Source organism: Barbus barbus (genome assembly GCF_936440315.1).
Source record: "Barbus barbus genome assembly, chromosome: 31".
Classification (NCBI taxonomy): domain Eukaryota; kingdom Metazoa; phylum Chordata; class Actinopteri; order Cypriniformes; family Cyprinidae; genus Barbus; species Barbus barbus.
In genome coordinates this window covers 14427962-14444128 of record NC_136759.1, presented here as the reverse complement: position 1 = coordinate 14444128, position 16167 = coordinate 14427962, and the positions used below count along the sequence as shown (strand labels likewise).

At 39.5% G+C, this 16167-nt stretch overlaps 1 protein-coding gene across 3 annotated transcripts in view; it reads left to right on the top strand.

Annotated features, from left to right (window-relative positions):
• LOC306851097 (unconventional myosin-XVIIIa-like) overlaps window positions 1-16167 on the top strand; it is a 120335-nt gene extending 104168 nt beyond the window's left edge. The window contains exons 34-41 of one of the 3 annotated variants that reach the window (XM_079387168.1): window positions 1058-1141; window positions 2476-2613; window positions 3483-3668; window positions 5218-5357; window positions 6003-6047; window positions 10120-10242; window positions 11137-12609; window positions 14115-16167. In XM_079387168.1, the coding sequence (XP_079243294.1) occupies window positions 1058-1141; window positions 2476-2613; window positions 3483-3668; window positions 5218-5357; window positions 6003-6047; window positions 10120-10242; window positions 11137-12601 (2181 nt within the window). In that variant the 3' untranslated portion in view covers window positions 12602-12609; window positions 14115-16167. The remainder of the gene's footprint in view (window positions 1-1057; window positions 1142-2475; window positions 2614-3482; window positions 3669-5217; window positions 5358-6002; window positions 6048-10119; window positions 10243-11136; window positions 12610-14114) is intronic. The other 2 variants (XM_079387169.1, XM_079387170.1) reach the window with 2 other exon arrangements.

The following is a 16167-nucleotide window of genomic DNA, read 5'->3' as shown; positions in this document are numbered from 1 at the left end:
CTCACTTTTTGCAGACAAAGGAAGAGTACAGTAACTTCAAAATAGTTTGAGCTCACAATTTTTTTTTAATGTAGATCATTTTCATTACTAAAACATCTAAACACCAAATTTCCAGTGTCCTACCTATAATTAATTTGGCTGGACAAATAAACTTTAAAGTAATTTTTCTCAGTTTCACACTCTAGCGAGTTGCTGTTTCTCGGCAACATGTTTCCATCATGCAAATTAAATCGACAGCATCATTTAGCGTGTGCAGATAGACCACTTTGTATTCCTCTTTTTGATTGGTTGCTCGTGCCAATGTGAAGGTGTCACTGCAGCGATTGTCGTGTATTTGAGCGTGTGGGTTGATTGTCATTAAGAGTATTTTAACACAGCGTGCTGCTATGGCAGCGATGTAGAGATGAGTGATGTGTCTCCACAGACCTTAAGTAAACAGATCCTCTCCAATGGAACAGCCCTAATCCCCTGGGTTTACTTCACCAGCTCTATGGTTCATTTATGGGAACACTGCGCAGGTTTTGAAAAACAGTCACAATCATACTTGAGGCATTCAGACAGTTATCGTAGTTAACTCTCTCTACGCTTCATTTCACTCATGCTTCTGTTAACATGCCATCTATTGCTGCCATTTTTCTCTGAGATGTTATTAACAGAGCATAAGATTTGACCATAAGTCTGTCAGTAGCTAAATGGTTTGCAGTGTGCTGTAAGATATATCACCAAAATAGCATACGATCATAGTGTATATTGCCCACTTCTTTGGTATGTTCTCTACATGCTGTTTTTTTTTTTAAGGATATACCGGATAGTATGAATCAATAGAATAAAGAAAATGTAGTCCATCTTTATAAACAATGCAAAATTCCTCAAAACAACTGACCTTCTACTTCAGTCATTTATATATTTCATATGTACATACAGAAAATGTGCACCATTTAAGGATATCATGTATAAAGCATGAAAAATGACTTGATAAATATGAAGGAACTGTAGGTTCAGGTTGTCCTGTGATGTATAGAAGACTCTGACCCCTCTGTGGTGTGTTCTTGTGCAGTCCTCACAGAACCTGGCCCAGATCAGTGACCTGCAGGCCCAGCTGGAGGAGGCCATGAAGGAGAAACAGGACGTCCAGGAGAAGGTGAATTCACTTTGGCATCCATACAGAAATGCATATTCACAAAGTCAACACTGTTACTTGCATTTTCAGAGTACATCCTAAGTGGACTTAATTCAGCTTCCGTTTTGTTTTGTTTTAAGTTTGTTTTGTTAAGCGATTCTTTAATGATAGGATCAAACTCCTCCCCTTTCAAGCATTGACTCTTCAATGATAGGATCAGACTCCACTTCCTTAGCATTTGAATCTTTAATTATATGATCAGACTCTGCACCCTCAGCATTTTACTTTTAAAGATTGAATCTGACTCACCACCTCAGCATTTGACTCTTTAATAATAGAATCAGACTCCACCCCTTTCAGCATTTGAATCTTCAGAGATAGGATCCAACGCCACCGCACTCAACAACTTTAATGTTCGGCTTAGAATCCAACCCTTTTAACAATTAACACTTTAATGATGGAATCAGACTCAACACATTTGAATCTTTAATGATATGAACAGACTCCGCCCCCTCATGACCCTACATTAGGTGCGCTTGACTTGAAGCGGCGCTGCGCAGAACAGACTCTGCCTCAGCATCATTTGACTCGTGAATGATGGGATTAGACTCCACCCCCTCAGCATTTGAATCTTTAATTATATGATCAGACTCCTCCCCCTCAGCATTTGACTCTTTAATGATAGGCTCAGGCTCCAACCATCTCAACCGTTGACTCTCTAATGATGGAATTAGATTCAACCCCCTCAGAATATGAATCTTTAATTATACGAACAGACTCCGCCCCTCAGCATTTGACTTTTTAGTGATAGACTCCGCCTCTCTCAGTTTTTAACTGCTTAATTATAGAATCCGTCTTTGTCTCTTAGCATTTGACTCTGCACTCTCTACACTCTCTTTGCCAGTTTACTGTCCCATACTGTAGGGAACAGTTTGTTTCCTCCTCACAAAACTCAAAGTTGAGTAATTTGCTCAAACTCTACCTGGCCAACTGTGTATTCAGAAAAATTATTATTCTTAGCACTGAATATTTTCAGTCTTTGAGACGACTGTGGCTATATGCAGACATGGCACAGTGATGGGATTTGAATACTGCATTTGAGACTTGTGTAATTGAAGAAGTATCAACATCAATTCTGGTCTGAACTGGGTTTGACTTATCATTCGACGTAAAGCAGCAGAACTGATAAACCAGGTAGGCCTTGTAAAAGACACCCTGTGGTGGTGAGGGCTTTGTCTCTTTGAGTCATTGCTCAGCAGGTAATAGTTATATTCAGTTTTTCTATGAAATACAGATTGCTGTCCTTTCTCAGTGTATTTCTGTGAATTATCACTCTGTATGTGTGTGTTTGGCAGCTCACAGCCCTGCAGAGTCAGCTAGAGTTCCAAGAGCAGTCCATGGTGGACAAGTCTCTGGTCAGCCGGCAGGAGGCCAAGATCCGTGAGCTGGAGACCAAGCTGGAGTTCGAGAAGACACAGGTCAAACGCTTGGAGGTGAGTTGGCAGGATGCATGTGTTTATGTGGGATGCTGGAAGTGTCAAAAAGTCAGTGCACATGCAATCTGAATTGTCAGATAAGGGTGAAATTAATCTACACACCCACCAGGTCTTCCCCATTGGTCTACGCTTTATAGACCTTTAACCCTTGTACTAAAAGTGTTAACAATTCCCCACCAAAAAATGTCACTGAATTGAATGTGGATTATTATGTGTGTGTTTCAAATCCACTGTGTCAGTCCCAATTTTAAAGAGGAAATGTACATTTAATTTCATGTGTGATATTTTATGTTGCTGGAGGCAGCGGGTCATCGGTTTTTGCATTGTACACAACTAGTGTAATTAATGTGTTTCCTCTAATGCATATTATTTCAGCGTTTTGTTTTGTTCATCGTTCATCTCTGTTGGGTGCTCCCGCTCACCTGCAGAATTACTATTGGCACTCTGCACAAATTACAAACGTCTACTGTTCCCACAGCAAAATCTGTCAACAGAAGCGATTTAAAAGCACTATTATTACTGATTTGTTGGACGTACAGCTCAGTTCAGGCTTGGGCAATGTTATCTCTAGAGGCAGCTTGTTTAAACCGTGCCCATTCGAAGCTGTAAAGAATGTCTGTTTTCCTAATATGTAGACATTTCTGTTTCGGTGCCAGCTCAGCCCACCTTTGGTGTGAAAAATCACAGAAAAGTTGCTATGGAAGTTATTTGGAGTTTCACACCATATGGATAGCTTGACAATCTTGCATATTTCAGTGCTAGACTTGCAGGATTCTGTAAATAACCACAGTGGGTTCAGAAACACTTAAGCGATGCTGCATGTTATTGCTCCGTATGTGTTAAATAAATGATGGCATCTTCTGCAGAGTCTTGTAGCGAGACTGAAAGAGAATCTCGAGAAGTTGACTGAGGAACGAGACCAACGCAGTGCCAGCGAGAACCGGGAGAAAGAGCAGAACAAGCGCCTCCTGAGGCAGATCCGAGACGTCAAGGAGGAGATGGCCGAGCTGGCCAAGAAGGAAGCGGAAGCCAGCCGCAAGAAACACGAGCTGGTGAGAAGCCTTCTCGGCTGTTCTGCTTGAAGGGATAGCGCAGCCAAAAAACAAAGTTCTGTGATTGTTTACTCGGCCTTGTGTCCAAACCGGTTTGACTTCCTTCTTCTGCAGAACATAAAAAGAAAAAGATATTTTGAGGAATGTTAGGACCATTAAAGCCTGTTGGCTTCCATTGCATGGACAAAAAGCACTGACACTTTATCTCAGAATATCTTTTTATATTCCAGGTTTGTAATTACATAAGGGGAATAAATGATGGCAGTTTTAATTTTTGAGTGAACTATAACTTTAAGCATGTGATGAACGCAGGAATGTTACATACACCCTATATGGACCCTCTAGATAACAGGTTCGATTAAACCGCTTAATTGCAGATAGATCGTAAAATTATAGCATAGTGACATTCAAAAAAAAAAAAATGGTGTGCAACATTTTGGCAAGTGTTTGAAGAGGGCTCTTTTCTCTTCCAGCATGATATGAGGTCCATAAAGAAATGATTTAATAAGTCTGGTGGGGAGAAAGAAATTGATTGGCCTTCATAAAGTTCAGACCTGAACCCCTTTGGGATGAATAGGAACAGCGAGTCCACCAACAATAGTGCCTGACCTCACGGATCAGGGTCAAAAATGAACTTTTTTGCCCACGGCAACCATGGCTGATGAATGCAGAATTTTACTTTTTCAATTCAGATATAGAAAATAATGGAACAAATGCACGAATTATTACATTTTGATGTGTTCTGTTTTTTTCACATCTGAATTTATTATGTGAACTGAATCTTTAAAGAAGAGTCAGTTACAAAAAAATAAGGATGCACTAATATTAAAATTCTGGCTAATACGGTGTAGCTACTAATTATTTTGGCCAATAATCAGTAAATGGCTAATCAAAATTCAGTTTTCTATTACATTTTGTCTAAAAAACATTGTTTCAAATACAAAAAAATTTGTTTTATATATTTGTATAGTATTTATTCATATTTTGAATCTCTTATTTTAGTTTTAATTTTAGTTCATTTTTATTTGTTTAATGTTTTTTATATATATATATATATATATATATATATATATATATATATATATATATATATATATATATATATATATATATATATATATATATATATATATATATATATATATATATATTTGCCTTTAATTTATTTTTGTATTAGTATGTCATTTTAATCCTTGAACTTTTTTATTTATTTATTTTTTTACCTAATTTAGTTGCCATGTAACATTTAAAAAATTTTTGAGTTTAAGAATATGGTGACCAAGTATCAAATATTTTTATCTAATATTTATATTTTTCAACCTTTTGATATTTGGGTTAACAGTAACAATACTGATGTACTTCATATCCTTCGTATCCATGAATCATATTCAGATTCATACACAGATAAAATTTAACTGTGTTCTTAAATTATTACTGGTTTTTTTTTTCAAGTGAATGTTAGATGACCATAGCAAATATAATCTAAATGTAAAAACAGGCAGAAACGAGTGCCTCTTAATTAGACTGAAATGTAACGCTGTCTCTTCAGGAAATGGATATTGAGAGTTTGGAAGCGGCCAACCAGAGTCTCCAGGCGGATCTCAAGCTGGCCTTCAAGAGGATCGGAGACCTCCAGGCTGCTATCGAGGATGAGATGGAGAGTGATGACAATGAGGATCTCATCAACAGGTAACACTTGCTGCTCTGAGGACTCTTTATTTAATGCATACCTTGGAGAGCTTCTCTATGTGTATAAGTGGGTAAAAAAGAGATAGAAAAAGAGAGAAGACACTGGATGAATGCACTGTTCAGTGAGCTTTTGGAGACGGCAATCAGCGAGCCAGTCTAAGTCTCAGTCATCTCTTATTCACACTCTCTTAAATATTTATGCCTCGAAAACTGCCGCACATAATTTGGAGCTCCTTTTTTATGCACTTGGCCTCATCAGTCAGAGGAAGTCATCTCCGTTCAGCCTCATTCCGTGCCGCTACGCTTCTCTGTGACCTAAACCTTACTGTGCAGAGCTGAGTTTATTTGCTCGTTTATGTGTGTAGAAGAATTCCAGTCACCCAAATAACAGGAAACAGCGCCACACTCGTACTTCGTAAGGGTTACGCAGAGCAGAAGTCAGCAAAAGGTCAGAATTCTGGGTAAACATCTTGAGCAATATGTAGCGCTAGAAAACTTTACACCAGACATGATAAATATTCAAACACAAGCTGTTATATTTTTATTTTCTTGCATTCATTGTTCTTTACTTTTCCATTTGAAACTCACTTATTTCTGCTTCTTGATTTTTTTTATGTATACGTCTCATTTCCCTCCCACTTCCAGTTTACAAGACATGGTGACTAAGTATCAGAAACGAAAGAACAAGATGTGAGGAGTTAAAGTTTGAACTTATGTTAACATATTTAATTCTCCTTTGCCCTCACAGGAAGATGATGCAGTATACATGCAGTCATTTTAGAGAAATTAAATACAGAATAGGGAATATTCTGTATTGTAAATCTCGATTTTGACTCTAGAAAAGACTAGTGATACTGCATCACACTTCCGGGCATGACAACTAACATCACAAACATGGTTTTCTCCTTTTTTATGCACGATGCCTCATACATAATGTATGCATACTACAAACTGCATGCTTTTTCTAAGCCAAGCATGGTCCCTACTCAGTTACCCTCCCCAGAGGCGATTCCCTTACCCTGAACCCCTGCTTTGTAATGTTGAACTTGTGGAAATCTGGTGCTTCACCATTGGGACTGGCGCCCATTGACGGGTAAGAACCATTTTGAGTGCAGGCCAGGTGTAGTTACATGTCCGCAGGGTCTAGACCATGGTCTATCCCCTGGCTGTGTAACTCGAGAGCCAGAAGGGTCCACATGCAGACTTGTTGGACGCTGCAGGGCCTTGTACAAACATATGCGAGGGGTTGCTCTGCCCTCCCTCCTTCTTGGCCTTCTTTTACCTCTCTTTCTCTCTCCTTTGAATAATTCACACTTCTGTTCTTGGGACTTAGCAGCCTCTTAAGGCAGGAAAGGAAGGCGTGTTCCTCATCAATCTTTCAACCATGAGGGCTAAATAATGAATAACCCTCAAATGTCCTACAAAAAGCCCCCCCAACTCATCTGGCAACGGCCTACAACAATGTACCAGCCCTTGGCGTCGAGCCATTTCATTCCCCTGTCAATAGTCCTTGGTCCACACTGTATGCCACTTAGAGCGTTTTCCAGTTTTAAAAACCCTTAAGCTCTAAGCACCACTTATTACATCATGTGAGAAAGTATTAAAAGCTAATGGCCAGTCTGTGCATTACTGATCAGGTTTAGATGGATGTGCCATTGCTGAAATGTTTGTTTGAGTTCATGCAGGGATGTTGACCCTTCTGGCCTGATCATTTAATTGGGGAGTTCTTGTTGCATTATTGGAAATTAGACTGACTTCAAGAGGTTTGTTAGCTAAATACAAACCTTAGTGGAGAACATTAGTAGAGAACTGATTATTCTGATTTTCCCAGAGCATATGAGAGAATAGACAGGGCATAACAAATGACAAATGAGGAAAACAGATATTTTGAAATGAGATATAATTAGGAGTGTTGTTCCTCGGCCCCGTTCATGAGTGTATATTCTACTCTGTGACATGTTTTAATTTTTGTCTACAATATATCATGAATGATTTGAAATATTTATGAAGATTTTCTGGTTAATCGGTGACGGGAAAGTTCAGTGTCTTAGTGACTAACTGTAAGTGCCACTGAACATAAATGAATCACAAAACATTAAAACTATAATGTGCAGAGTAGATGCATCTAATTACATTTGAACTGAATAAGAAGTTTTTATTCATATTTTGAAGTAGCTTTTTTTGTTTTTTATCATTTTTAGTTTTCATTTTATTTTTGTTACATTTTATGTGCTTTTGTCTTTTTTAAAAATATTTAGGTTAATTTATTTTTATTATAAACTTATTTCAGTTACATTTAAAATTTCTGTTTAGTTTAACCTTTTCATATAATATTTATATTTTATTTCAGCTATATTTCAATTAACAAAGATGTTTTTCATAGTTTTAGTCAAAGATTATCCTGGTTTAGATAGTTCAGGAATGCATGTAAAGATGAATTTGGCATGAAGGGAAATGTTATTCACATTGTTAATAAATATTCAAGTATAGTACATTGAGTAAGTACTCAAATTAATTGCAGTGTCACATAAATTTCAAGTATTGTTAATTTTGCATTTGCATTAGTTTCATTAATTTTATAAGCATCACAGAATTATAATAAAATAGTAGTAGTCCATGCTGTCTATTAATCAATCTAAGCTATCATGATTTCAAAAGACTTAGAATATTGTACCCAAGTTGTATTTTTTTTTTTTTACTATGACACTTTTGTTCTTTTTTTTGTCATTTTGCAGCTTAATAGTCCCACTTCCCATTCATTTTCATTGTACTTAAGAGTATTTTGAACTATTTGAATTTCACAGAAGATAGTCATGTTGATTTTTAGACATTAGTCATGTTTTGAGTTCATATACAATAATAAAAAAAAAAGACTGAAACAAAGCCAGGAAACTGTTGCACAATATAAAAGTCCAAATTCTCCCTGTTTAAGGGTCAGGGCTGAAGAGCGAGCGGGGATAGAGAGAGAAAACGGAGTAGCGAGACAGACTAGAGAGGAAAATAGAGGGGTTGAGAGAGTTCTGTAGGTGCTAATGATAAATGTAATAGCCTGTAACAGAGATGTACAACCAATGGAGGCATCTTGTCACAGACAATTAATGTCTCTCCTCTCTCACTGTGTTGTTTGTTTGTTCCCCTGGGCTTAGGTGCAGCTTAACTAATGGTATATGGTCAAGGACATAAATTGTGTGTGACATTTTGCATTAGCGCTTCATTACAAAGACCCTGCTGTCCCACTGTTTGGCGATGGGCTGGCTAGCAGAGCTCAAGGCTTATTCACACAACATTCTCACCTCGGTTTACCTCCAGGGCACTAGGGCTTACGCAAGAGCCAAAAGGGCTCTTGAAGAAATGCACACTCTGGCACTCGTAAATTGCCTGCTTGTATCGACGGAGCGCTACTCATTTGACAACAAATTCTTTTGTCCTGAGTGTATCAGATCTTCTAATTTAGACCCTCTCTAGCACCCTGACTGTGAGCGTACAGTTAGTGTTTAGCGACATCTGCGCTATCTTGTGGGTCCATGCATATATAATATTCTCATATGCATAATACCACAAACGGAGAGCTAAGCAGACCGGAACCCTAATGTCAGAAAAAAGCAGCTGCTGCTTCAGAGTTAACCTTCTCTCTATGCCTGGGATAATGAGCTACTGTATGTAGTATAATTTCATTGGGAGATATTTGACTCCTACGGTGCTGGAGGACAATAACAATGATTATTAAAATTTAAATTGAAACAAAATTGTGAGAAAAGGCCCAGTTCGTGCAAAATCTTCTTTAAAGGTCTCTTGTCTGTGCATATATGGAGACGTTTTAGCACTCCAGGTCCTTGAAGGGCGATTCATAGTTATTCAGTACGGTGTGCTGTGCGATAAGTGAAGGATAAGACTAATCTAAAGAGGCAGGGAAGCATTGACTTGCAAATCCAGCCAAACATAAATCCAATGGTTTTATCTGGTCCAGAGAAATGAGCAAACAGGACTGGGATTCACAGCGCTGCTTTCCGTGTGAGGTGCTAATGCATCTGCTCCCAGGGACATTCAGCCTGTGTTTACTCGTTCTTATTGACAGCGCAACACTTCCACACAAAACCCATTCGTATCCAGAGATTCATGGTATTGCTAGCATAGTGAGTCAAGTTAATTGCAGTCCCGAAATGGCCCATTCCTTTATATGGTCCTTTAATATGGTAGTCCAAGGCTAAATTAGCCTGAAGGCCTTCTTTTTATAAATGAGGATTTTTTGCAAGCATTGTACTACCTATAATTCCTAATTCAGTTTTTATTCAACTATACATCACAGTATTTTTATTTAGCTGTTTCAATGGCTAGTTAGCCGCCTACTGCCTACATAGGTACACCTAAAATCAGGAGCATGTTAATGATCCCTTAAAATGCTGGCTCCGCAGGCAGCCAGCTAGATTTTGAAACAGAGCTTTTGCCTGGTAAGCTACAGTCTGAATGTTTTTTTCTCTTTTCAATGCTCTCCTTTCTTCTGGTTTGGCTTGGAGTTGTACTGACCTCACCCTTTTGGATGCTTCACACATTAAACAAAGCCAGCTAGCTGCAGGGTACTGTTGTTGTACTATGAGTCTGACTTACTAACACACAGGCCTTTTCCAGGTTTCTAGAGTTCGGGCGCATGTATCCATACTGTTGTGCCTCCACCATAAATCCCTGTGTTCCTCCTACTAACAGTATTTATGTACAGATTCTGCTTGTTCATTTTGTTGACATTCCCTTTCTTCCTCCTGCACAGCGAGGGCGGCTCTGATACTGACTCTGAGGTGGAGGACCGCGTTGACGGGGTGAAGTCATGGCTGTCCAAAAACAAGGGCTCTGCCAAGAACCTGTCAGATGATGGTAGTCTGAAGAGTTCAAGGTCAGTCCTGCAACCTCATTTCCCCCGTTATCCCACAGAATGGTTTAACCCAAACCCAATGCAGAAAGCTAGAAAAATGTTTTTGGAAAAGCCAATTAGCTAACGCTAAGGGATTTTTCTGTTGGTATTTTCTAGCTTATTCTCCCCATTGTCAGCAGTCTGATAACAGAGGCTTGTATAAAAGGGAACGGATTCACAGGCAGATTAATGGATATGCCCATTGGCCAATTGGCAAGCCTACCTGTGCCTTTCTGCTGAAGATGAATAGGTCTTCCCACCGGCAGACACTTTCGATTTTGTTTTTTTTTTCCTGTTTTTTTTCTTTTTACCAGAAGATTTAAGTTTGACTCTTGAAGTTCTTGCACCTTTTTAAACCCTGAGAACATTCTGAGGCATAATTTCAATCATTTTGATCATTTCAATCATATCTGTAAGGTGCAGTTTTATGGGAAGTTGGCTACAGATTACAGGCTGTAATTTTTTTTTTAATTAACATTTTATATCATAAATCATCCCGTAAAGGAAATTATAGGCTTTGTCAGTATCCATTTTTATGCAATTACCTGAAAGATGTCCACCTAAAAGGATCTTTATGTCCACATTTATATGTAGATACCTGAGCTACTGGATTAACTATTGATTTTGAATCACAAAAGCTTAAAAGTCTTCCTTAAGTGCATTGTATTCCCTGCTGTCACATCAAACTTTCATCTATATTCTACCCTGTCTGCTTGGATAAACCTGTACTGTTATTTCTCTCTTTGGGTGTCAGTCATCTTTTAAGTTTTTATTCATGTATTTTCTCATTCTCATATTTCCATCTCTATCCTCTCCTCCCTCCATCTGTTTGTCTTTCTACTCTGTGCACACCCCGTCTGCCCCTCCTTTATCTAGATTTGCTGTAAATGTTGACGGAAAGGAGGGAAAAGAGTGGGAAGAGGGTAAAGAATGGAAAGACAGTGGCAAAGGTAAAGAGTTAGAACCCAGTAGGCCTGTGTCTGTCATGAGTTCCCTCAGCTACAGGAAACGCTCCAACATGAAGGACTCCATAGGAGGTAAGGGAGATGAGAGTTCGCTCCTCAACACCCTCAAAGAACAATCTGATTCCCAGGACCTCTCCTCCTTCCGCAAGAACAAAGCCAAGCTGGAAACTGAGGATGATTCCTATTCTGTCAACTCCTGGAGGAAGGCAGGAGAAGATGTTGATGATCGCGGTTCTGTCATCTCTCAGGCCTACTCGGAAGCAGCCAGTTGGGCAAGGAAGGGCATGGACAGCCGCTGGTCTGAGTTTGATAAGGAGTCTGTTGTTTCCTCCGTTGCCCCGAGCCGAGTTTCCACCTGCCGTACTGCGATGGACCTAGATGACGATGCTATTTCCAGCGTGAGTCGCATGAGTTCAGTAAGCCGGCGTCGGAGTATGCCTCGTCTTGACGACCGCCAGAGTGAATACGGTTCACCCATCAGCCCCAGCCTGAGTCGGCGCAGCCCAGGAAGCGTGAGCCGTGCCGACTCTCGCATGTCACAATCTCGCAGCTGTCGTCTCAGTGAATTTGATGTGGACGATGATACCCGAAGCATAGCATTCAGTGAGGCTCGCTCCAGTGCCTACAGCCCTCACTCCACCTCCGGCCGAAGCTTCTCCATGCCTCCACAAGCCCGGACCACTGACTCCAGCCCGCCCGACGTCTCGGACGTCAAGCCGGTCAGTCACCGAAACTACCTGGACCCTGACTTGGAGGCCGCCATTAATGAAGTGTTAAGCTTCAAACCTATCAAGTTCAAGCGCACCAGCTTAGAAGACTCTGAAGTGGAGAAAGATAAGCCAGGCGAGGAGGAGGAGGATGACCGGAAGAGCGTCAGCAGTTCCAGGATCGGCAGAGACGGTGGGCGCTCTTCCAGCTTGCGCCGCTCTGCTTCAGCCGTGGACTTCATGCGTTCCAGCAGTAGGCTCAGCACCCGCAGCAGCCGAAGCAAGAAGAGCAAGAGCAAGAAGAAGAAGAGGAGAAGCCACAACTCTGAATCAGACAGCTCTGACGATGACCGCAAGAAGAAGAGCTCCAAGAAGAAGAGCAAGAAGTCCAAGAAGTCCAAGAAAGAGTCTTCATCTTCCTCCTCATCCTCGGAGTCTGAGTCTAGCACAGAGTCGGACTCCAGTTCAGGAGCATCCACTATTTCTTACAGAAGCTCCAGCAGCATCAAGAAAGCCCCTGGCAGGCAGGCCTCAGGCTCTGAGGGAGAGCTGGAGCCCGAAGGCCCCTCTGAAGGAGCTCCCCCAATGTCTAAGAAAGAGGAGAAGAAGAGGAAGAAGAAAGTAGACAATCTTATGATGAAGTACCTGTACAAGCCTGACAGTGACTAAAGATGGCAGTAGGTGATACCTGGTGTGGAGTGAAGGAATGCAACATGCATGGTGTTGAACTAATACTCAAGTATCTCAGTACCGTCTGATATCATTCATTGTGTTTTACCATAACTTTACTCTCTACTTTCAGTTTTTCTTTACACTGTGTTTATATTCACTTTTTTACTCTCACTTTTTTTTTTTTTTTTTGTAGTTCTTTATCAGTAGCTCTCAACCTTTTTGACTTGAAGGCCCTCCTATCTAAGCTGATATGTAGCTCTAAATAACTAAATTTATATAATTTAAGACTTCATTTAAGGCCCCCTAGAAGTTTTCTGAAGCCTCCTGGTTGAGAACCACTGCTCTATATCATTCACTGAATGTCTTTGTGATGTAGTATCTCGAAATAACAGTATAACTAAAGTCAGTTTGAAATTCTTTCTTTGGTCTTGGACATAATTAAACAGAAAATCGATTAGGACTGCTTGCCAGCAATTAACCTGAAGTTTGTATTATTATGACAAAGGAAAGATAAGACTCAGTGACACAAAGTTATCATTGACTTTTGGAAGAGGGTGAGGTATTCATGCTTTCTCTACATCGGTCTGTTCGTTTTGTATAATTAGAGGACACAGTTCATTTATGTTAATTCACTGATAAGATTGAGTAGACATCAAGAATATTACAAGTTGTTTAAAATGGACCACAGATTTTTATAGCAAGGGATTTTTAATAATAGATCATTTTTATTTGTATTCAACTCCGTACTGGCTTGGCTATGTATAGTCAAACAGCGAGAGGCTTGACTGCGATGGCACCTAAATTAATACTAGTAATATATTGCTACTATTTCAGTTATCAGTAGATATTAGTTATTTGTTATTATACTTGATATTTAAAGGGATAGTTCACCAAAGAAAAAATCGTCACACTCACCCTCATGTCGTTCCAAACCTGTAAAACCTTTGTTCATCTTCAGAACACAAATTAAGATATTTTTGATGAAATCTGAGAGCTTTCTGAATCTGCATTGACAGCGACACAACTGAAATGTTCAAGGCCCAGAAAGGTAGTCCGGACATCATTAAAACCGTCCATGTGACATCAGTGGTTCAACCGTAATTAAATTTTTTGTTTGGTGTCTAACCTTTTAGTTTATTTAGACAAAATAGTATAGAATTTTAATGTCAGGCATTTATACTTTATCAACCATAACACACAAAATAATTAACTTACTATTACAAATTTTTGTATTTTCTTGGTATTTTTTGCTGTTTGTTTGTACAACTTCACTAACGATTGTACGATAAGGTGATGTTTCAGAGCACTACACGCGGTGTGATTTGCATGTGATTTGTGTGGCTGCACCTCTAATCCGTCACCAAAGATGATACTGAATTATAGGGCCTATTAAATATTGTTACCCCACATTCAGAATTTTGATAACCCAGCATTCCTTCAGAGATTATCCTCTTTGGTCTCTCTTTCCACATGCTGATCCTAATCAAAGCTTCTCTATCTCCCCCTCCAGCCCACCCTCCAGTCGCAGACGCTTCTGCCTTGACAGATCTGAAGAGGAAGAAGAAAAAGAGGAAGGGAGCATGGGCCGAAGCACCTACCACTCCCGCTACAAACGCAGCAGCTACCTGAACGACAGCGATGGCGAGACCACCGCATAGCTGCCCCCCGCACACACATTCACATGCACTCACGTTCACAAAAGGAGGACTTCATATCAGTGTCTTCCTTGAACTCAGATCCAGGATTTCAGCGAGAGAGGAGCATGATGGGATGCACTCTGGCAAAGATATACCCCTCATTTCTTTCGACTTGTTATTAGTATTATGATTTCACATGTGCTTTGTGTTTAGAGCTTTAAAGGGTTTGTACAGCATCATGAATCACAGCACTGTTGACTCTTTCCTCTTTGTGTGCTTTTACTTCTGATGTTCTTCCTCTTCCTTTCTAAATAAGCAGTGACTTTACCAAACGCCGTGCTTGCATTCTTACTCCGGTCAGGATTCAGTAATGGATATTGCTTGAGGCAACACGCTGCAGCCTCTTGCATGGTCAGGCCTGAGCCAAAGATACATGGCATTGTGTAAACGTGAAATTGCTGGATTTTTTTCTGTTGTGCTAGATTTAAAAGAAAACCAAGAGAAAAAGGCAAAGAAAATATGGTATTACCAAAAAAAAGCAGCATTGTTTTAGGCATGAGCAAATTAGTTTTTCGGTCTTGACTTGAGTCGAGGTGGGATTGATTTAAGACCACCTTCCTCTCCATCTTTGCTTTCATGGTGAAGGATTCATGTTTTTTGCTTGAGTAAGAGAGGTAGTCCATTTCTCCTCTCGGTCTTCCCCTTTGTTTTGATGTGTTATGTAGAGAGGAAAAAAGCGATCAGGTCAATGATACGAGAAGAGGGCAGCATTTCAGGATGTTCAAGTCTGGACTCTCAAACCTTACCCCCCCCCATAATATGCCTGTCTTGTTCTGTTTTGACTGAATTGACTAAGTGCTTGCTCATAGTAGACGTTGTATGGCTCAGCGGTTTATTCCCACACGTTTTTTGTTGTGGTTGTTGTTCTCAGGCTTTTTTGCTTTGGTTATCATAGATGTCTGGCTTTCCCAAGGGAATGCCAATGATCTTTGGCTATATGGGGCATTGTGGTAACTTATCATCCAACCCCACCGATACTGGATAAACGGCTTCAAAGTTGCTTTTTGCGCTGATGTTATGCAACCAGGAGCACGAGATGGAGACGTTTGACAGAACCGATACTGTGAAATCCCAGCTTCCCTGCGGCATGTCGTCACATTGGATTCATCAGTATTTTTGGCCTTACCTATAATGACTTTGAGACTCACTTTGACCTGTACGGACACGCACCTCTTCGATTTCCATTGTTGCCTTCTGTTGTTTTGTTATTCTGCTTTCACTGTAGTATTTATGATCTAGCATTGATGGATTGAGCGAAGCTGCCAAAATATAAAGCAACAGCATATGAAATAGCAATGAAAGGATGTCATTGCTTCTCTTTGGTTTTTAAAGGGAGACCGCGTGTGTATTTTACATTGGTTTTATAGACCCTCTGCAAAGGTCAACCACTTTATCCTCTTTTCTATGCAGTCAATATTGATTTTAATATGAAAAATTAGCATTTTATGATGTTTCTGGCGAATTAAAACACGTGGCAACAAGATGCATAATGTTTGCTGGCTGTACACATTAATATAAAAATATATAAATATCTGTATGATTCATTCTAGCTTTCAAAATAGCTAATGTTTATTTTCATTGAATAAATGACCACTTGATAAGTAATAATTTTGCATTACAGTTTAATATATTGTAAATAAATGATGGTGATTGTTTTAGACTTGTTTCAACATGCTTATTTCACAATGAATTTTTTTATAAGCAGACACAAAAGGAAAAAAATATTTTCAGCGTGTTCAACATTTCTCACATTTTAAAGCTGCAGTGTATTATTTCAGTGCATTATTAAATAAACAATAATGAGATGGTTCATCTTAAGAGGTTTCTCCTTAAAGAATTTATTGCAATAAATAATTGAAGTTTTCT